The sequence below is a fragment of the Ochotona curzoniae genome, unplaced genomic scaffold, assembly GCF_017591425.1.
Source record: "Ochotona curzoniae isolate NIBS_2020 unplaced genomic scaffold, NIBS_Ocur_1.0 contig_2723, whole genome shotgun sequence".
In the NCBI taxonomy this organism is placed as follows: domain Eukaryota; kingdom Metazoa; phylum Chordata; class Mammalia; order Lagomorpha; family Ochotonidae; genus Ochotona; species Ochotona curzoniae.
The window spans coordinates 11,383,188-11,406,781 of record NW_024465573.1 but is presented as its reverse complement, the minus strand read 5'-3'; the positions used below and the strand labels follow the sequence as shown (position 1 = coordinate 11,406,781).

The 23,594-nt window shown below is 40.3% G+C and overlaps 1 protein-coding gene across 10 annotated transcripts in view; it reads right to left on the bottom strand.

Annotated features, from left to right (window-relative positions):
- Nucleotides 1-232: 232 nt before the first annotated feature.
- Nucleotides 233-23,594, bottom strand: part of YAP1 (Yes1 associated transcriptional regulator) — a 119,809-nt gene continuing 96,447 nt past the window's right edge. For 5 of the 10 annotated variants that reach the window (XM_040976851.1, XM_040976850.1, XM_040976855.1 and 2 more), the window contains 4 exons: nucleotides 23,457-23,504; nucleotides 10,014-10,144; nucleotides 2,367-2,479; nucleotides 233-997 (listed from right to left, as the gene is read on the bottom strand). In XM_040976851.1, the coding sequence (XP_040832785.1) occupies nucleotides 759-997; nucleotides 2,367-2,479; nucleotides 10,014-10,144; nucleotides 23,457-23,504 (531 nt within the window). In that variant the 3' untranslated portion in view covers nucleotides 233-758. The remainder of the gene's footprint in view (nucleotides 998-2,366; nucleotides 2,480-10,013; nucleotides 10,145-23,456; nucleotides 23,505-23,594) is intronic. The other 5 variants (XM_040976852.1, XM_040976853.1, XM_040976859.1 and 2 more) reach the window with 1 other exon arrangement.

The following is a 23,594-nucleotide window of genomic DNA, read 5'->3' as shown; positions in this document are numbered from 1 at the left end:
TAGAAACAAACTAATATGGTAATTTGCCTATGTTCCAACAAAAATAAAAACAAAACCATAAAAGTATCCACCAAAACCTACACTAGAGTATGCGGCAATAATTAATATATTCCTATGGAAATTGTCTCATGCCTTATAAGCTCCTAAAGTAAAATCAAGGTCACTATGTGACTAACGATAGCACTAGGAGGAAAAAAAAAAAACCACTGAAAGTAAAAGTCTTCAGCCTTAGTTTCAGCTACCTCTTCAAATCAGCATTACTCAATTAATATTAGATACAACATTTTTGGCTTGTCAGACCAGTAAGTCATGTTTTCCCACTGGCCAAAGCCAGCTGAAGAAACAACTGCTTGAACAAATTAAACGCTGTGACATGAAGCATTTGATTTGCAAGTCTGAGTACTTAGTTAAAAGGACTGGTGAACGTCTAACTGGGCAAAAGGAATGGCATCAATCATCCAAACAGGCTCACTTCTCCAAGCCCCCGAATGAACAGTAGTTGTAATAGCAAAAAGAAATAAAACAGTTTTGCTTTTGCTTTTATGTTTTTTTGATTTTTTAGAGCCAACTGTGAGAGTTCAGCAATGTATCAACAGCAGCAACGGACAAGGGAGAGCAGAAGAGTGGATGAAAGGTTCTTGCTGGACGTCTGTTCATCTGTTTCTGTAATGGCCAGAATATTGTGACTGGCGTATCAGGTGTTATGTCTTATCTCCTAAGATCCTTCACAGATTTACAATTCAGTCTACCTGAGAGCTCTATAACCACGTAAGAAAGCTTTCTTTATCTAGCTTGGTTGCAGCCAAAACAGATTCCATATCATTAAGGATGTCAGAACTCAGCGCTTCCTGCAGACTTGGCATCAGCTCCTCTCCTTCTATGTTCATTCCATCTCCTTCCAGTGTTCCAAGGTCCACATTTGTCCCAGGAATGGCTTCAAGGTAGTCTGGGAAACGGTTCTGCTGTGAAGGCAGGGTGCTTTGGTTTATGGTATCACCTAGTTGGAACAGATAGAGATTAATATGGACCTTCTAATAAAGCTAACATCTGAACTGTATCATATGAACATCCAGAAACCTGAACCTATGCCCAGAATTTATTTTAGGGTCAACAAGCCACAGATAACAAAATAACAATATAAAGTTTACTTTTGCCTCAACATTGGTTAGGATATTAACCAACAATTTCATGGCCTAGTACTAGGTACTGAGCACTGGATAATGAAGAGGATTAAAAAAAAAAAACCTCTTTAAAAAATTATGCAGCAGAATGAGAAAGAACAAGAATATCAACATCACTACCCTACTGTTTTTCAGACACAAACCAGCACCATGAAAGGAAAACTAGAATGCTAGAGACCTTCTCTTTCCCTTACATATTCTCTGGGGAATACTAACGCGATGTAAGGACTACAGGAATAGTCTATTACACTCTTGGAGATTCACATATATCATGAAGAGCAAATTCCTGGGAGGTCTCCAAATAATAATCATAATCATAATAAAAGTCTTGCTTCTAGGTTTCCAAACCCACCTAGCCAGAGTTTTTGTTTTTTGATTTTTTTTTTTGCATGTGACAACATTATCATTCCTCAGTACTTCAACAGAATATGCTTTTTGAAAAACTCAGAGTTCACTGGGTGCTATAGAGGTTTGAGAAGATTGAAAATTAAAACAGGAGCAAAGGGAAGTGAGGTACATGATAGGTTTGAAATGATTTCTAAGGATGATTTAAGATCTGGGTTAAATAGAGGAGGTGATGGTGTGAATTCTAGAGCACATGCAAGCCTCGGAGCTAGGTAAGTAATACAGGCATAAAAAGAAGTCGTGGGCTAAATTTGGAGCCAGCTAGCTATAGAATCGTTTCATTTCTTGCCAGTTCATGAACCAGCTGTCAAGTCCAGGGTAGTGGGCACCAGGAAAACCAAAGGAGAACTGGTTCCTACTCACCCATGTGCAGCAACTATTTTTTAGCTCTTGAAACACTTTTTTTAAAAAACAAACAGTAAGCAACTACTCTAACAATAAAGCACTTACTACCTAACACTGCCCACCTGCTTCCTAAGCCTGTAACAGGTAAGCTGGGCCAAACATCTGCAGAGAAAAAGAGTCAGGTAGGTGTTGAATTCAATAGAGAAACCTCTTTAAAATTAACAATGTAAATTTAAAATGGAGAGAAACACTTCTAATAGGGTTCTTTATTACTATGCTGCTAGCACATTAAAGTAAGTGACCTTATCAGTTTTAAGCTCCAACTGAATTAATGCTTACAGGACTGTAACTGAAGAAAAATCTGTGCTCACTGTGGCTTGTTAGACTTGATGATACTAGGATTGTCTATGAGAGTAGATCAGCCAGAATACCAACCTGTATCCATCTCATCGACGCTGTTCAGGAAGTCATCTGGCGTGCGAGGGACACTGTAGCTGCTCATGCTCAGTCCACTGTCCGTACTCTCATCTCGAGAGTGATAGGTGCCACTACAAAAAAATGATTTAAAAGCTGATACAGCAATTTATGAAACCCAGGGTAAGCACAATGATGTATCAGACTAATCCTCCATCTGCAAGTGCTGGCATCTTTCATAGGTACCAGTTCATTTCCCAGCTGCTCCACTTCCAAAGCACTTAGAAAACTAGCAAGCTCCTGGCTCCCAGTTCTGGATCAGCTCAGCTTTGACTGTTATGGCCACTAGGGGAGTAAACCAGTAGATGGAACACATCTCTATTTTTCCTTCTCTCTCTGTAAAAACCTACTTTTCAAATAAAAATAAAATTAAAAACACAAAAATTTTAAATTTCATGAAATCTGGGCACAGCATGGTAGCCTAGTCGCTAAAGTCCTCTCCTTCATGTGCTCGAGTCCTACAAAGGCACCAGTTCACATCCTGGCTGCTCCACTTCCCACCCAGCTCAGTGCCTGTGTCCTGGGAAGCCAGTAGAGAACAGCCCAAACCCTTGGGATGCTGCACCCACGTGGGAGAACCAGAACAAGCTCCTGTTTCCTGGCTTCAAATCAGCTCAGCTCTGGCCACTGCAGCTGCTTGGGGAGTAAATCAGTGGATGGAAGATCTTTCTCTGCGTCTCTCCTTCTCTTTAGATATGACTTTCCAATAAAAATAAATAAATCTTTACAAAAAAATTCTTGCAATCTAAGATAAAGATAAATGCCTGCTCAGTACCAATATGATCCCTAGGGGATGAGTGAAAGTCTTGTGTAATATCTGAAACAAGTTCCCTCCTTCATCACCGAGGATGAAGCTTATACTATAACGTGAAACTGTGATTCTAAAAAGACCAAGAACTCTTCAAAGGTTGCGTAATTAATAGTAAACAAGTGAAAAAAGACACACCCAATTAGTCTTCCTAGTTGACATAAAGTTCTCTGTATAGGTTTTCTTCCCATAACACCATTTGCCCCAAGTGGGCAGGGGTCCACATAACTCAGTTGTTTCAAGATTTAAATTCCTCAGTTGTGTGCACAGGGAGAGAGGTCAAAAATACAAACTCCAGGTGGGTGGAGCGACAAGCCTGTACTAGACTTAGGCTAAATTCCTCACTTTCATGCAGAGAACTGAAGCCAAGGAGAAATTAACCCAAAACAAAGAACCAGAATTCCTTTCTGGACTGGCCCAAAAATAGAATAAGCAACTGCCTATTAGATAAGAATTCCTGCAGTTTGATATCCTTGCTTCTGTCTGGATGGGAGAGGGGAACGCTTCAGCTCTAGCAAGACTTAAGTATTTTCAGATTCAGACACAAAACACACAAGAAAAGTTTCTAGAGAATCTTAGAGAAAAACATGAGCCAAGACAGATTTTTCTTACAAGCTCAATGAAAAGTTTCCCAAATCAACATACCAGTATGGTAAATAACCTGAACACATTGCTTTCATAATCAGAACACTTTGCTAAGCTAGCAGCACAAAGATACCAGCTAGCTCTCATTATAAAACTGTAGAATTCTACCAGTTCCAGAAAACCTTATGGAAAAGTACAAAGGCAAGGCAATTTTTATTCTTCTTCATGATCTCTAAACATAAATGGGAATTTTAACTTCTCTTCACAACTTGGATGCTTGATGCTTAAGTAACTACTTAACTTACACAAAAGTTACAAAACTCAAACAGAAAGCCCTGAGCTTGTAAATAAGCTTTTACACCTCGTCAAACTTACAAGGGTGACTACTCAAAATGATGCAAAGAGGCGTGAGAACAAAAAATACACCTTTATGAGCAAAGTACTTTGAGATCATAGAAAAGGGAGATTAATGAGGAAGGGGAAGGTTTCATAAAGGGGAATGTCTGAGCTGGCCTGAGGCTCTCAGAATAAAAGGGAGAATGGTGATACTAAACCACTAGCAAGAGTCTAAGCCAAGTTAGAACAATGTGTGTACAGTTTAAGGGATGCATTAAAAACTAACAAGCAAGCAAGAGAGTAACCATCAAGGATTATTCTATTTATGTATATATTTCTTATTTGAAAGGCAAAGAAATGTGAGTACCCAAACCCATATGCTGGCTTACTCCCAAATGTCTGCCACACAAGGTCTGGACTGGGCCAAAGACAGGAACTGTGAACTTAACTTGGGTCTTCCACATGAGTAATCATCAAACGCTGCGTCCCAAGGTCAGTATTAGCAAGAAGTACGGGTCAGAAGTTGAAGCTGGACATTGCAATATGGATGTGTGCATCCTAGTTTCTATTTTAGTTGGTAGGCCAAGTACTCACCCCAAGGATTAAAAAAAAAAAAAGCTACAGCCAGGTGAGTGCTTTAGAAGTAGGTTACTGCAAAGAATGTAATGTATGGTATGAGTCTTTTCTTAGACTAGCAATACTGATTAACTAGCACTATAACATCTTACCAGAAAACAGAACCTCAAATAAGCCCAGACAGCAGTCTAGTTCTCATATGAAAACTTACGTAAGAAGGAAGAGGGGACTGGCGCAGCAGTTAGGGCACCACTTAGGGAAGCCACATCCAGCACCAGAGTGCCTGATGTTAGCCCTGGCTATTCTACTGTCAAACCACCTTCCTACTCACACATACTCAGGAGTTCTGGGCTCCTGGCTTCTGCCTGGCTCAGTCCTGGCTGTTGAGAACATTTGGAGGGTGAATGAGCAGATGGATGATGTCTTTCCAATCTCCTTCTGCATTTTAAGTAAAGTGAAAATGAAAAGTAAAAACTGACAAAAAAATTTCAACAGGATATGCAGCTTATTCATTTTAAAATGGTCTAATGCTATCCCTGAGTCAATACAGGTTTCAATAAGATAGATAAGTACTACAATTGTATTCATCTGGGGGCCAGTACCATGGCTTAACAGGCTGATCCTCTCTACCCTGAAGGGCCAACATCCCATACAGGTGCTGGTTTGTGTCCTGGCTACTCTACTTCCCATCCAGCTCCCTACTTGTGGTCTGGGAAAGCAGCAGAGGATGATGCAAAGCCTTGAGACCCAGCATCCACATGGGAGACCTGAAAGAAGCTCTTGATTTGGTTCAGCTCTGACTGCAGTGGCCATCTGGGTAGTGAACCAGTGGATGGAAGATCTTTCCCTCTCTGTAAATAGGATTTTTAAATAAAAATATACGCACATTAGAAAAATCATACAGATCTCAAAGTTTATTTGGTATACACATATGAAAAAGAATCTGCAGTTAAGACCTTCCCAAAATAGCCTGAGTTTAACTTCCCAACTAAAATATTGGATGTCAGAAGAGCAAAAACAAACCTAAAATACATTTTAGGTCTCTTCCAAAATCAACTAGGTTATCAACACTAATCTTAACAGTGGGGAAATGATGAGAAATTCTATTACATTAAATATTTTAGTAGCTATGATGATAATTTCTTAGGTTCATTAAGTTTTCAAGTAGTGATAATTAAAAGGTAACATAACAGCTTCCCCAAACTATCTTAATTTTTCTAACGTGTGTTAGCTGAAATCAATTTAAAAATGAAAGACATGTATTGCCATACTTAAAAAAAACCCTAAACTATATATGAATTAGTCCAAGGACAAACCAACCCTCTTTGTGAGTCTGTGGCTAGCCTATGGGTCTGGCTAGTCCTGGGGCTGGGCTCCCATGCGGTAGAGTGCAGGCCTGAGGACACAGTGATGGGATTTTGGGGTGGAGGTGGAGGGGTGGTGGGGAATGTTAAGACCTTTGAGGTTTAGACCAAAGCACCAGCCCTTGTGGGATAGCAGATCTGGGCTAGTTAGTATTGACCAATGCTGAATACCACTCACCAGTGCACACTAAAGCTAGGGCTGGGGGCCTACCTAGCAGGGCTAGATCACAGCACTTGCCAAAAGAGTCACAACAGGAGATGGGTAATGTTAGGCTGGGCCATGACACTAACCATTACGCAAAGAACTGGTCTAGGGGCAGATACTGCTGGAGATGTGTTGGCCCACTCTGTGATCTACAATTGTAGCTGGTTTGTTTGGAGTTGGGGGTGATGACAGGCTGAGCTAGGCATGATCATAGAAACCCTCTGACACTCATGAGTACTGGGGTTGGGTACTGGCTGGGTTGGTCTAGGCTGTAGCACCCACAGACACACCCAAGAATATGGTGTGTGGTAGGCCAGGCCACAACACCCACCACTCATACAAATGCAGGACAGAGGGAGTAGCCTATGACTGTAAGGGCCTAGTACCCATGGTTATGGGCGAGATCTGGGTCCGGGAATGGGTTTGATGGGTGAACTAGGGAAATTCCTGACAGGCCATTGTTCCTGCTCAAGAGCATGTGATTGAGACCTGGAGGTTGGTCAGACCAGCCAGGTAGCACCACCTGTCTGCATGTGTGGGGGGTGGTTTTGGAAAGGGGTGGATCAGGCAGGGCCAGGCCAACCGTAGCAAGTGCACAAGCCAGGCTGGAATGTGGGGCATGCTGGGCGAGACTATTGCATCTGCTGGTTTGCATGAGTCAGGGATGGGAGCAGACAGGGCAAAGCCAGGCGGCAGCATCCGATGGCAAAGGTTAAGGCAGGAGCTTGCAGAGCTGGGTCTGAGCAACCACTGGTATGTGCAAGATCTGGGGCTAGGAACAGGCCTGGTTGGGGAGCTAAGAGGATGCCCCAGCTAGGTGTGGTTCCCGTTGGTCAGCCTGAGAGCTAGAATGGGTGTGGTAGTTTGCACTGGATGTGGCTGCAGTGTCCCTTAGCATGGGCATGACAGGGTCTGGGGCACGCCACATTGGGCTAGACTCCAGTATCCACTGGTATTCGTGATCGCCAGAATGGGTGTAGGACAAGCTGGGCTAAATTTCTGCTACCACTGGGCCACATGAGAACTGTGTCAGGGAGTAAGCTAGGTGTGGCTAAGTTTTAATACCCAATAGTAAGAACTGGATTGGGTTTGTGCCAGTTGGGCAAGGCTCCTGTTCCTACCGGGACAGGAAATAGACTAACTCAGCCTGGGCCAAGGACCAACTGGATGCACGACATCTGTCACTAAGTGAGACCCAATAGAGGAATTTGGGGAACTCCTATGTCAGGGCGCATTTCCTGCAAGAAACAAAGCAAGGAGCAGCTCAGAGCAGACCAGGTTGTAGTACCTGTGTGGCTCAGGTATGAAGGCAAGCCAGGCTGAACCAGTTCATAACATCCACCAGCAGGTCTGATAACCAGGATTGGATATAGGATAGTTGGTTCTGGCCCTATCATCAGCCAATTTACATTAAGGCCAGACTGGGGGCTGACTGCGCCAGGCTGGTGAGCAGCTCCAGCCAGTGCGAGCTGCAATGGGAGTAGACCGGGCTGGGTCAAGCTATAACATTTGCCGGCAATTGCTGAGGAAAATTGGGCCACATCAGACTGGGTCACAGTGCCTACCAGCACATGTGAGACAAAGACAGGGGGTGAACCTGGTAGGGGAGCAGTGGGCACTCCACTGCTGGGTCACTGCTCATGCTGGCAAGCGTGAGAACTAGAACTGAGGACAGACCAGGCTGGGCAAGGTACAACATCTATTGGCCTACACATGAACTGAGTTAGGGGAAGAGCCAGGCTGGGCTAACCAATTGTATTCACAGGTACTGGCATGAGCCAGAATAAGGGCAGGTGGGTTGGGCTTTGCTGCAGCATCAGCTAGCTGGCAAGTGCTGAGACCGGGGGCAAGTCCTGTCAAGACAGACTGCAGAACTACCTGGTAAGTGCAATATCTGGGACAGGGAGTAGGTCCATTGGGGAGTGGCTCCTCTCTAACATGCTACCCCCACTGGTGAGCATGTGAACCAGGACTGGGGATGGGCCTGACTGGACAGGCAGTGACATCTGCTGCAATGAGTGTGGGCTTGGAGGGTAGAGTTGGTTGGGTTGAGTTAGGCTTCAATGCCCAGTGAAACATATAAGACCTCAATGGGATGTGGGGCAGACCAAACCAATCCACTGCAGATGCTTGTAGGCACAAGAACCAGAGCTGGGGAGGGGGACTGGTCTAGTAGGGGTTATTGGGGGTCATTGTGATTGAACTGTAGCTCCACCTGCACTACGTATGGGCTGAGCGTGTCTTGGGCAGGGGTAGGCTGGGCTGCTGAGGATGAAGGGCAGAACAAACTGATCAACTACCCAGTGAAGTTTGACAGCAAATTTCTGGGTCAATGGAGACTCGGCTGGACTATGACAGCCAACTGACCTTGAAGGGATTTCCTTATCTGTGGAGTGGTGATATCAGCAGCAGCTCAGAACTATCAAAACTACATGAGCAGAACCCTCAGAAAATGCTGCACAATGGAGACCCTGGACTGACAGCAGGTGGCAGTTTCCCATCCCTAGGGGAATGTGGCAGTTGGGAAGCTGGGCGTGTTTTTTCCTCTTGTATCCCTCTCTTCCCCATATACAAGAATAAGAAAATACATAAATAATGGTCTCAGTCTCAACCATTATCCTCTGCTCCTCAGTCCTTCCCACACTGATCAACTATGTCAAAATAATCAAAAATAAGTTATTTAAATTTAAAAAGTTATTAAAGATAAAAAATGAAATACATGCATCCCCATATTTGTTAAAATCAAAACTATAGATCTGAATTTCAGCCACATCTTATTTTATCAACAGTTTACAAATCTGAAAAGAAGGAGGGAGGAAGGTAGGGAGGGAGAGACAGAGGTATCCCATTTACTAGTTCACTGCTGAAAAGGTCACAAGTCAGGGTTGGGCCAGGAACCAGGAACTCCTTCTAGGTCTTCCATGTGGATGAGAGACTCAAGTGTTTGAGCCATCATCTATCGCCTCCCAAGCTCACCAGCAGAAAAGTGATATGAAATACAGTAGACGCAACTCAATCAGGCACTCTGACACAGGATGCAAGCGTGGCAAGTGGCAGTTTTACTGGCCAATATGCTTGCTCCACATTTTAATTTAGAATGGCCGTCTAGGCAAAGATTATGACTTGCTGCAGCTTGTGGTTTCCAACAGCAGTTGAAATACACCATTACAATCTTCCTGGAAGCCAAGACTTGTGGTAACTCACTAAGAAGTGAGGTGAGTTATGTCGTTTTCAAACACTGCCATTAATCTTAATGCACTTTTTGAAAGAGATACATTCTTACTTATTACAAACTTAAATTATGCATAGCTCTCAAAAACGGGAAGTCTTACAGTGCTGTTCTGTGAAATTTCGTAGATGGAACATTTGTGCAGAAAATTCCTTCTAATCATATTTACTATGCAAAAATGGATTTAAGATACAGTTCTTGTGATTTCACAGAAAAGCATGCACATGTTCCTTCATGATTCCGTAATTTTAAGTTAACTGTTAATCAATGGTACAGGCAGAAGCAAACAGTGACTTCTGACTATGTGTCCTCTTCACAAGTCTCAACAGTTCACCTCCTCCAACAGGAGACGGTTTTTAATCCTCAACTTTTATTGGATAGCTTTATTCACAGCTATAATTTTTTGGTTTCCACACATACTCAAAACAGCCTATTACAAAAGCATGATCTTAAACCTAGTTTTTTTTTTTTTTTTCAGACACTGGACAGTAGCATCTTTACTAACCTGTTAAGAAAGGGATCTGAGCTATTGGTTGTCATTGTTCTCAATTCCTGCGACATCCCAGGAGAAGATACCGGATTCTGAGTGCCACCATCTTGTTCCAGTGTTGGCAACTGGCTACGGAGAGCCAATTCCTTTAAAAACAAACACACACAAGAAAAACAACATAAACATGATCAATCTATCCTTTAACAAATCTGTTAAGTTTAAAGAATTAACGTTTAGTAGATTCCTGTGCACAAAAAATTGAAGAATTAGTATCTGTTTCAAATGATTCACTTCCCAATCAGAATGAACAAGTTCTTTTATCCACTGGAAGTGATTAAAAATTAGGTTGCTTCAATTCAAAGTTTGTTGAGTTATATTAATCCAAAAACATACATACTTCACTGCTTATTTTTATTCTGCTATTTTCCTTTCTTTGGCAGATCCTAACAAATCCTCCTTTGGAGTACTCTGGTCTTTCAAGAGTGATTGCTGAAAGTTAATTTTTACTCACCAATTCTCATATAGTTTTTGCATCAGCATTAAGAATAAGAACATCTGATGATGTAATATAAGATACCAATTCCCCTACAGCCCACCATCATTTTGTATTTTGATATCCTGTCTCATTTTGACTTCAATTTTTTTTTTTTTACATCAACTAGACACAACATGTTTTATCTTCCAGAAAGGAAAGAAAAAAAAAATGGCATCAAATATAAAAACATGAATCTCAGGCTTCTCCACCATAGCCACAGTATTTAAAATAGGGTAAATTTTTTTCAGGGACATCCCATAATTTCTAAGCAAGATTCTCCCTAGAGCATAAGTGAAGGCAATGCACTATTACTCCGATGGTTCTACACGGTCTCTCTCAACAGGTTTCCAAGGCCTCAGCTCCTATACTTGTCCAGGACCTCCAGATCAGCTCCTCTCACTCTGACCAATTCCCACACCTTCATTACTACTGTCCTTTTTATCTGTTCACTACTTCCTTCTCTCCTGGGAATTTTCCCTGTGCCTTTCAAGCTCTCATATACATACCAAGGACAGAGAATCCTATCACTCCACTAAGCTGGATTGCTTGAAAACAGATTTTTCAAGCCCAGTGCCTCACCCCCACGGCAGCTTTCTAGAATTCTCCTGAGACACAGCTGTACTGTATCCAGCCTTCTGACCCTCATAAACACCGTGGAGTCCAAGAGGTATGAGAACACACTCCCAGTTCCATACTGTCCCTTCTAGAATATCTTTCCCTCATAGAAAAATGCTGTTCTGGAAATGTTGTTGTTTATACAGGGTTTTTGAACAAGAAGGTCTTGAGATAATTCAGAGGGCATGTGGACTTGGATGGCAAAAATATAACACTTTTAACATTTGCTAACTTATAATTTTGCACTATCCTCAATTACAAATCTAGTGTTCAATTTATTTGACTTATCGTTAATGATAATGTATTCTTCATATCATGTTGTAGTAGTTATTAAGTACATTAAAATATTACTTATGCTCATTATTATTTCAGTATAATGGTAACTTAAGACATGTTTCCAGAATTTATTATTTCTAAACTAATGAAAAAGCATAACTGCCTCCTAAGGTCTGCCCTGCAACAAAGTAGGAGTCAAACACAGGTACCCTGATAAGAGATGGTGGTATTCTACCATTGGCCAAATGATCAACCCACAAACTATAATGACCTTAGCAGTAATTCTTTTTGGTAAACTCATACATTTTCCTCATATACTTGAAGAAGCACGATAACCTGAGTGTCCAAGCAGTACATGCCACCTTCCCTTAAGCTATTTCATATTACAGAACAGAAATTTAGAGCTTGGTTCAGACTCTAACCAATCTTGGCATTCCCAAAACCTGGCTAACATGCTTCAATATTAAGTGTAATAGTTTCTTTTATACTTATTTTATATATTTAATGTGTTACATTATACTTATTAAGTACAACAGTTTTTTAGAAAAGCAAAACTGTTTTAAGCTATTTTTATTTGAAAGGTGGGACAGAGAAAAGATAAGAGATCTCTGGCCTGTGGGTTCACTCCCCAAATGCCCAAAATGGCATGGTTTGGGCAGGACTACAGCCAGCAGCCAGGAATTTCATCCAGTTTCCCACATGGGTGGCAGGGACCCAGCACCTGAGTCACTGCCTGCTGCTTATTATTAGGAAGGTGGATGGGAAACGAAAGACGCAGTTCCATACACTATGATATTGGACACAGGCTTCCCAAGCAGCAGTTCAACCTGTTGCACTGCAAAGACTTTATTCTTTAAACTTTGATTTATTTTTACTTATTTGAAAGGCGGCAAGAGAGAGACACACAGAGTGATCTGTATCTTACTTTCCAAATGCCTGTAACAGCCGAGTGGTGCACCAGGCAAGAAGCCAGGAGCTAAGAACTCAATCCAGATCTCCCACATGGATGGTTGCAGATCAACAGGAAACTGGAATGCGAAGTAGAACCAGCACTCAAGCTAAGGCTCTCCAACAAGTTATGCAAGTGTCCCAAGTGGCATCTTAATTCTGTGCCAAGTGCCCATCCTTAAATAAACTGCCAATATCCACAAAACATCCCATCCCATGTTTAAATCCCTGGTTCTCCTTTAACTTGTGATAATGACCACCACATCACCACACTGCAATCACTAACCCAGTCAGACTCGGGAACCAGCTAAGAGGTCTCTCTCTTGGGAATACTATTCTAGTTTCTGATGCCTTTTCCTTTCAAACCCATTTCTGCATTACCTCACTTCCAGTTAGCTACTTAATTCAGTTTTGGCCAACAGGTCCTATGTATTCCAGTCTGCTGGTTCCCTTATGGGCTTGTGTTTTTTTTTTTTTTTGCTTCCTCCTAACTTTGAACTCATGAGCAATGACTTGAAGTAGACACAAGCACCTTTCAGATTCTTAATGTATACCTCATGTATATATACTTTTATCCCAACCTAGCAAATCCTAACTTTAAATTAACGCTAAAATGTGCTTAACTTTATTTTTTTATACTGAAACTAATGAGAAATATTAAGGGGAAAAAATACACACTACTTACAAATTAATGGTATTTAGCCCTGAACTGGTTCTTACTTCCACTCCTTGACTTCATGTGTGTATTTGGCCAGTACTCCCAAGATGGCACAAATGCCCTCTTAAGCCCTTTCAGTCGAGTCAATTTTTAGCTTTCCATTTAAATAAGAACACTGGCACAAACTCATTCTGTTTCTTTGTGCCACCTTTTGCTATTCCACTTAAGAGCATCTTCATTCACACTCATCTTCATAACTTTTCTTCAGGTCTCAGAAAAATGAGTTTGCTTTCCTTCCTCCTCCTGCTAAAGATATCATCACATTCTCAGTGTTTCTGGGGATATTTTGTCTTAATTTTCTCTCCATCATCTCCAATCCCAACAGGTGTCCTATTCATTAAGTTAACTGTCCATCTCTTATTTCATTTTTATCAAGGAAGGTATGTTTGTATTTGTATTTGCCTAAATTTAAACTTTTTTCAGCACAATGTATGTGACACTAACCCATAAATATTTACTGAAATAAATGATTGGTTAACTAATTTGCTGCAGACTAGACTCTCAATGCTTTTGCTATCTTAAATCTTGCCAAAACGCTTTTTCAAAGGTGATAAATTTTCACTTTTTGCTTTAAGAACTGAACATGTACTGTCAGCAGACAATGTGGAACAATCCAGGTTTAAAAACAGGTAACTTAAGAGACATTAGTAAAAAGGCAAACCTGGGCTGGTGCTGTGGCATAATTAGTTGATTTGTCACCTACACTGCTGGCATCCCATATAGTTCCAGCCCCAGCCACTCCACTTTCAATACAGCTCCCAGTTAATGCACTTGGGAAAGCAGTACAAGATGGTACAAGTTCTTGGTGCCATGCACCCTTGTGGGAGACTTGTGTGAAGTTCCTCACTTCAGCAGGCCCAGTAACTCCTCTATAATCTACTTTTCAAATAAATAAATCTTGGGAAAAAAAAAAAAAAAGAACAAGAAGCAGCAGGGGGAGTGATTTTAAATTGCCTGAGACAATGTTCAAACACCTGAAAGGACTACCAAAAAGATCTTGTCAGTAAATCTATTTTAGAGCCATGACTAAGAGTAAGTAACCTATGAATTTTCCTAAACTTAACAGAGAAAATCAATGGAAACAGGTTACTTTACTGGGTGGAAGCAGGATGCATAAATTATTAATCAGGGCTGGCACTGTGGCACAGCCGATAAAGCCACCACCTGCAATGCCTTCATCCCATATGAGTGCTCCATTTCCAATCCAGCTGCCTAGAAATGCTGGGGCCCCTGCACCCAAGTGCGAGATCTGGGAGAGGCTCCCGCCTCCAGCCTGATCCTGCCCTGGTTATTTTGGCCACTTGAGGAGTAAACTGCCAGATGGAAGATCTCTCTCTCTCTCTTCTTCTCTTCGTGCAACTCTTTCCAATAATTATACATACATACATTTCATTTTCATTTCTTCAGGATACCTTAATCATTAACAACTCCAGAAATATACTAAGTTTATCTGGACTACTATGTCCACTATGTTTCTCTTAATTTTTCTAAATGGTATGGACCAAACATCAAGGTTACATGGGGTCAAGATACTTTAACTACTAGACAGAATGAGCTTGAAGATTCTTTTCCATTCTACGGTTAATTGTATGCTAATTAAATGAGAGAAAGGACGTATGAGAATAGCCAATTGTTTGTAGAGGGATACCGGCCCCTAAAAGTTCACTATATAAAGTCAGAATACTCATGTTTGCCTCTGTGAAACAAGCTGGGAAGTTTTCCACAGTCTAAGCTGGAACCATTGGCTTTCCTTTTAATGTAGATAGCTGATTCCAAATGTGTCCCAGATTAGCTAAGATTTACAAGCTCAATGGGAAAAGCCACCACATTTTTGCATTATTACAGAAAAAAATGTGCTAAAAATACTTGCTTTACTTAGAAAAAGTCAAACACTCTAAAAGAACTATTTGACCTCTGAAATACAGAACAGAGGCATGATTAAGCTTTGGCTGGATTTCCTATAACTCGCTTATTTCCCCATTTTTGACCGTCTGTCAAACTATTTATTCTAACTACCTTTGGGAAAAGAAAACTTGTATTTTTAGCTCAGTACTCTAATTTTAGGCATTGTGATCAGCAGAAAACAATCCCAAAACTCCTTAGAGAGAGATGTTAATTTTCAACATGAAATGTTTCAACTGAAATCAATTTTGTAAACACTCCTATTATGTTCCAAGGCTTGTTTTTAAAATAGGTATGACAAATTTACACAATTACAAAATAATGTTCATATTCATCCAAAATGTGTTTTGACAGGAGCACTTTCTATTGCTGTCATACAGGCATTTTCTATATGGGTAGAGAGAGGTTTATTTTTCTTTAAATGTTTATAACTAATTCCAAATTAGGTTACATATCCATATTAAAGTACTCTTTTTTTTTTAAGTCACTAGCAGAGGTTATATATAAGCCTAAAACTAATTTTGATATATCATATTTAAAATTTTTAAGATTCAGCCTTGGCATGGTGGCCTAGTGGCTAAAGTCCTTGCCTTGAACGCACTGGGATCCCATATGGGTGCGGGTTCTAATCCTGGCAAGCCCTGCCTCCATCAAGCCCTCTGCCTGTGGCCTGGGAAAGTAGTCGAGGACGGCCCAAAGCCTGTGCACCCAACACCCACGTGGGAGACCTGGAAGAGGTTCCTGGCTCCTGGCTTAGGATCAGCTCATGGCTGGATGCTGTGGTCACTTGGGGAGTGAATCATTGGATGGAAGTCTCTCCTCCTTCTCTCTGTATATCTGCCTTTCCAATAAAAATAAATAAATCTTTAAAAAAATTTTTTTTAAGCTTCAAGTGCATCATTTCCTTTCATGATTACAAGCTTTGGCTAAGAATACAGGGAATTACAAAGCTTATTCAAAATGGAAAGGCCATGACTTAATTGCTCTTCAGCAGAAGCTGGATAGCCATGGGAGGAACTCTTCTTTCAATTACCTCTAATCTCATGTTCATTTCCTTCTAAAGCTGACTAGGTAAATCATGGAGTAGGAAAAATTTCCATTCTACTTCTAATCTGCCTTCTTACATAATAATAAAGATTATTTAAAAATTTTAATTGGAAAGGCAGAAATGCGAAGAGGAGGAGATACACAGAGAAAGCTCTTCCGCCCATTGGTTCACTCCCCAAGTGGCCGCAATGCCCAGAGCTGAGAGGATCGCAACACAGACGCAGAGTTCCAGGGTTTTGAGCCATCCTCTACTGCTTCACAGGCGACAAGCAGGGAGCTGGATAGGAAATGGAAAAGTCAGGATATGAACTGGCAACCATATAGGATCCTGGTGCGTGCAAGGCAAGGATTTAGCCACTAGGATATCATGCTGAGCCCTTCTTAACATTTCTTAAAACAACTAAAACTTAAAATGCTTTTTGATTTTTAAATGCTTGTTCAGTTCACCTTCAGGACAACATTTCTGACTTAGAAAGACATACACACAGATTAGGGGGGAATTAACAGAAGTATGTGGGGGCTAGCATTATGGCACAGCATGACAAGCACCATCCTGTAATGCTGGCATCTCAAATGAGTGGTTTAAATCTTTGGCTGCTCCACTTCCAACCCAGCTACATACTAACACTCCTGGGAAAACAGCAGAAGGTGGCCCGAGCGCTTGGACTCTTGCTGCTTCTGGGGAGTGAACTGGCAGATGGAAGATCAATCTTCCTCACTGTCTTTGAAGTAAATAAATCTTTGTAAGGTGGGAAAAAACTACACGATAATTCTAAATTTTGTAGTGCAAGATCCAAAACAGAGTTGCATAATGTGTGGTACATACATCTGTTTGCATTGGAGGGGAGCAGAGGTTCTCGTTTTTAAATCTGACTGTACTCCAAAATTAAGAAGGAAAAATTACCTTTTTCCAACATAAACACACAATCTCCCTCCTGATTTTGACAACGTCTTTAAATACAAACAATAACCATTTTTTATCTTTCTTACTGAACTCCTTGAAACAAGTTATTTGTATTGCATATAAAAATGCTAATGATCTAGGAAGGAGATTATGGAGTCAAATATAATAACTTTCTAAAAAGCAAATTTTATTTTGTAGCCAATTTCGAATTATATAAGCGTATCCATTTCTAGATAATACATGCAAAACAAGCCAAAGTTCCATTGAGGGGAGGAGGAGAAGAGAATGGTGGTAATCAGTTTGTTTAAAGGTTAGCTCAAGTGAACTGGAAATATAAACTCAGAAATGAAGGATAACAATAAAGAAAAGAAGCCATTTCTAAGTTCTTTAAAATGGGTGCCTGCCATAATCCTCTTCCCCACCCCGCACCACCCCTTTTCTTGTTTTAAAGATTTGAAAGGCAGAGTTACAGAGAGTTCTTCCATCCACTACTTCACTCCCAAAATGGCTGCAAAGGCGGGCACTGGGCTGCGCCAAAGCCAGCAGCTGGAAACACATTTAAGTCTCCTAGGCGGGTGGCAATGCCCGCCGCCCCTCCCCTGGACAGGAGCCTATTACACACCAGCTGCTCTCCCCGGCTCCATTGCAAGAAAATGAAATGGTGCTCATACGGAACATTAACACCATAGGCTTAATCCACTGTGCCACAATGCCAGACTGCCTTCCTTTCTAAAACACAGCTTTTAGTCAAAGACGGATTATTTCTAAAGCCAATCCTCAGAATTTTCTTATTTTTTTAATGCTAGTACACTTCAAAGGATCTTAAACTTCAGAACATTTTTTTTCTGATTAAATCAATATACACATGAATCTGGTTTTGAGAACTGTGATAATCCCAAGGAGTGAAAAATAACATTCAAAATGGACTTGCCATTTGGTGTTATACTGACACTCAATACTCTTTCTGAGAGGCTTTTTTTTTTTTTGTAATTAGGGCTTTTATAATTTGTGATATTTAACTATGGTCTCAAGTAATAAAAGCTATAAAGGTACTGCTCAAATAACAAAGAGGTGATTTTACTTAATAAAGTCAATTCAATGAAGCATGCAATGTATAAGGTTATATCCTCATACATTGGTAATAATCGATGTACACACATAAAAGAAACCATATTCATTGCAAAACATCTAAATTACCCTGAAGTAATCAATATCAGGGCTTCAAAGAGATATATACTGAAAACAGCCCTAATACATTCTCAATCAACTTTTTTTCTAACACCTGCTACCTTGAAAGTTTAGAGGATAATAAGCCAAATTCTCTAATACTAAATTGGGTAGACAGTTTTTGGCAACCGTTTTCTCGCAGCTGGCAACAATGCTAAGTATTTTGCTTTATATGATTAAAATTGTAGACAGTGTTTTCAATAGTTTCTGGGTTTCTCCCTCACTGCACAGTGACTGACCAGCACACACAATTACATTACATATAAGGAATACCAATTACACAAATTCCAAAACCTCTACTATAATTTCCATGAAGACTGAAGCAATTACTTGCTAAAAAACAAAAATCATTCCGTATCAATTCTCTGGCCACCTAACTTGGAATTGGCTATTCCAAGATTACTTTGTTTTTTAAAAGATTTTATTTATTTTTATTGGAAAGGCAGATATACACAGAGGAGGAGAGACAGAGAGGAAGATCTTCCATCCGATGATTCACTTCCCAAGTGAATGCAACAGCCGGTGCTATGCCAATCTGGAGCCAGAAGCCAGGAGCCAGGAACCTCCTCCAGGTCTCCCACATGGGTGCAGGGTCCCAAAGCATTGGGCCATCCTCAACTGCTTTCTCAGGCCACAGGCAGGGAGCTGGATGGGAAGTGGAGCTGCCAGGATTAGAACCCGCGTCCATATGGGATCCTGGTGCGTTCAAGGCGAGGACTGTAGCTGCTAGGCCACCATGCCGCAGGGCCCCCAAGATTACTTTGTATAACATTTTTCCCCCCATTTTCTGAGTTGTTTTTAATATTTTTCCTTTTTCCAAGGGGAAGGACACAATGAAACCAAGAGTGAGAGAGACAGAGTGAAACACAGATCAATTTTCACCCATTGTGTCCACAGAAGTGGAGACCGAGTCAAGCCAAATCTGGAACTAAGAAATCAATTGCATCTCCAGTGCCAGGAGCAGGTACCCAAGTACCCGCACATCACCTGCTACCTTGCAGACTGAGTGTTAGCAGGAAGCTGACGGGAAGTGAGGCAAGTATCCCAAGTGCCACAATGCCAGCACCACACTTTCTACATAGTTTTTTGAGTTTCATAAGGCCACTTAAGGATAAGTTTCTACCTAGGCCTTATTAAGGAAATGGAAATTCTTAACTGATAGATAACAAGAGAAAGCAAGATTTTCACTACAGAGAAAAGCTCAGAAGTGGCATCACAGGTACTCAGCTAACGAAGAGAAACTGGATGAAGCAGAAAGAGAAAAGGGTACCATGACCACAACCCACGACAGGTTGCAGAGACTAACTTTATCTCTCAGATATCAGAGACCCCAGATAGTAAGAACTACATCCTTTAGCATAAGTGATTGAAAAAAAAAAATCACACTTAAGAAGAATTATCTTTCCTGAATGTGTTTCTCTCTATAGATGTTAAAACAGAAGCTGGAATACATCCTTAAATTGCTCTCCAAAGGTCACTCCAATTTACAAAGGAGCACTGAGTTGTAAGAAAGATCGTACAACTAGAAAAGTGAGTATTATTTGTTGAGTACCACAAAGCAAAATGTTTAAGAAAGTTTTATCTGAGGTACAAATTGCTTTAAAAACACCAAAACTATGCAAAATTAAAATTGAAAAAAACTTTAAGCCTTATGTGGGGAAGATTCCTCCTGACTCTATAATGATAATAAATGCAGGGACTCATTTTCATATCTCACAAGATATATGATTATTTCTAAGGTTGTGTTTACTTTTCAAAATTTTGTTTCAACATCATGTGAGCTGCATCTCAAGATTCTTTCAATAACCTCATCCTTGCCTGTTCTAGTTTATATGAAGACAGAATCCTAAGACATACACATCATTTGTTGATCCTGTGAAGAGTATGGAAAGACAGCCTTTGATTCAGTAATTCATACACATTTAAGTTTGACATCTTCTTACTTTCAAAATCACATGAAGTATATAATAATAAACTAATTGTACTTATTTCTGCATGGCTTGCACCCATTCAGCTGCTCTAGTTTTTACTAGAAAACCAGAGCAAATAAATTTTTTAAAATGTCTGGCACACATTAAGTTACATCTTTATATATTTTTCTCTTTGAGAATACAGAGCCCTTTCTTGCTTTCTTAATTATACTGATAAATCGTACTTAAAAGCTTCTTCTTTTTTAGATATACCTTTTTGTAAAATCTTTCTGAAAATACAGTTGAGACTCGGGCAATGATATCTCACAATACAGGCAACTATGGTATGTTGAGAACTTCGAACCAAAGGATCATGGCCAATGCTGAACACCACAAAGCAAAACATTCAGTATAATAAGTTTTGCCTGAGATCAAATTGCTTTTGAAACATAAAAATCATACATAATTAAAATTACAATCTTAAGCTCTCTCTACACCCTGTCTCTGCGAACCCCTCCTATTCTTTCTCCCTTTTCCCATTTCCCCTTTTCCCCATAAAATCTAGAATTCTTTCTTCCCCAAAGCATGTCACAGAAAAATAATCTCTGTTCCTCAAGACAGACCTTATAAACTCCCATGCTCACTGCAAAGCAAGCAATCAAATCCAGGAGTATAATTCTAAGCTTGCTCTACTTTTCTGTGTAGGAACTAGTCAGAAGTGCTGACATGCCTCATTTGAAAGATAAGACTCTTTTCAGAAAGGGTTCCGCTTTAAACTCAGGAGGAAGGAACACTGCCGAGAAGCCAAGAAGATTCTAAACATCAGGCTTAGTTGACTTTCCCAGCCACTAATACTACCTTTAGCTCATACTCTATCACCTAATCACATTTCTAACATGGCTGTTCATTATTCATTGAATTCAGGAATAAAAATAGAGTATTCCCTAGGTTTGGGGAATCTTCACTTCTGAAAACTCCATGTGTCACCTAAAATTATCTAAGCTTGGTTATTCTTTTCTCCTGTTAACCTATTTCTTATTATAGGATTGTTAGTCATGATCCTTATCATGAATAAGAAAAGGCATATTACTTTTCAGCTCCTACAGCATCTTCTTTAAGACCACAGAGAAAATGTGTAAGATTAACACATACATGGATGCGCCCAGCACAGTAGCCTTGCCTGCTCCAGGATCCCATATGGGTGCTGGTAGATGCCCAGCTGCCCCACTTCGCATCCAGCTCCCTGCCTGTGGCCTGGGAAGACAGTCAAGATCAGTACAAAGCCTTTGGACCCTGCACCCACGTGGGACACTCGGAAGAGACTCCTGGTTTCTGGATTGAGACTGTTTACATATACACATGCTTTCCTGATGCAAGCATCACAACATTATATGTATCTGAGCTATAACAAACTTAACACTCAATACTCATGTATTTCCTGTATTGCTGTATCTTTGCCAGGTAAATACATTGATGATTAAAATATATTTAACCATTTAATATTTTAATCTCCACCATATACAATTTTAAAAGGTCTCTTTTTAAGTTTCTTGCCTTTGCTTTAGCAAATACAAGCAATTCTGTAATTTTAGTATCTTAAAGAGATTTTTTTTAAAAAAATTCTAGTTTATCCTTAAAAAAAATTTTTTTTATTGGAAAGGCAGATATTCAGAGGGTAGGAGGAGGAGACAGAAAGGAAGATCTTCTGATGATTCACTCCCCAAGTGACTGCAATGGCCAGAGCTGAGCTGATCCAAAGCCAGGAGCCAGGAATTTCCTCCATGTCTCTCACATAGATGCAGGGTCCTACGGCTCTGGGCTGTCCTCGACTGCTTTCCCAGGCCACAGGCAAGGAGCTGGATGGGAAGTGGGGCTGCTGGGATTGGAACCGGCGTCCATTTGAAATCCCAGCATGTTCAAGGCAAGGACTTTAGCCACTAGGCCACCACACTGGCCCCTTAAAGAGTTTTTAATGACTTTCAAGCCTACACTTTCCTAAAGTTTTACTATTTTTTTTAAAGCTAAGACTTCCTGGTGGTAATTTTAATAACAGTAACTGTTTACTGTTCTAATTAAGTATGAAATACTGTTAGAAGCACTTAATTTATAAGCATAAGATATGACTAGGCAAAAAGAGAGGCAATTTCAATATCTACTTTTGGCATGGAGAACTCTTGAGTCCAAATCTCATTTGTATGAATTTCGGTTCCTATATTAGTTTCCACTTCATTTGTCATGAATAAAAAAAAACTGTCTTTCAGAAACATTAAGGAAGAAAAATCAAGAATGTCTTCCCTTTTAAAAATCCAATATTCTGTTGCTTTTCATAGTCAAATATGACGTTAATACCCTCAGCATTAATTTTTAGGAAGGTAAATTACTATGAACTATTCCTTTACTTAGTCTTTGATTAAATGGAGGAATTTGATAAAGAACAGATGTTCTTCTCTCACAGAACTGTACCTGACCTTATCGGCACAGCTCTCCACTGAACAAGCTAACAGTATCTAAAATGAGTGGAATTTGTCAACTCCCACTTTCACAGCTGGTGTTACAACAATGCACTTCTTTGGCCTCATAAAGAATGAGCTGCATTGAACGTGAGGTGTTTTCATGGTTACTTTTATCCATTCAAGAAAGGAGCAAAGACCCTAAGAATTTCGTGGACTCCTAATATACAGAATCTCTTTGGTTTCAAGGATGAGATTCTTCCACGAGTCAGACAAGTGCCTGTATTAGAGACAGAAGTGATCATAATGAGTTAGAACTGGTGGTCATTCCAATTCAGAAAGATGCTGTCACTGCCAGTGTTCCCTGAGGCTCATTAGGGATGAACACTGATAAAAGCCAACACAGAGAGACCTGAAACACTACCCAGACAAATTACGGCCCCTGCTTCATTTAGATACTGTTCTTTTGGAATGAATGTCTAAGAGAAAGACTTCTTCTCCCCTAGTATCCTGATTCTTCACATGACTTCCTAAACTAATCTATGTGACTGGCCAAATAAACAATTTATCCTACTTTCTGTTCAATTTAGTTTTTGTTTATAGCACTAACATTTTTAAATTAGGCATATCTAATTTTTACTTGAACTGAACAACATGGACTTTTACATTCCAAATGTGGGACTGAAAAGACCTCAATGGAATCAATATAAATATTAGAAGCTCTCTGGAAGGAGAAAGGAAGAGATCAGATAGTAGAAACTTTATGGGAACAGCAACTTCATCTTACATATCCTGGCAGAAAAGAGAGCTCACAATTATACTCTGGGCTAATCTACAGGAAGGACTGGCCCCTGGAATACAAGGTTCTTTTCCCTAACATCTTTTTTTTTTTTCTTTCAATGCTAAAATATCAGATAAGAGCCTACCTGACATTTTGGAGAATTTGCTGTGCTGGGATTGATATTCCGCATTGCCTAAGAGTAAAACATAAGATGGATAAAAATTACTTTAAGCCACATGGTTTGGCTGTGTAGGCTGACTTACAATCGCATACAGACATATCA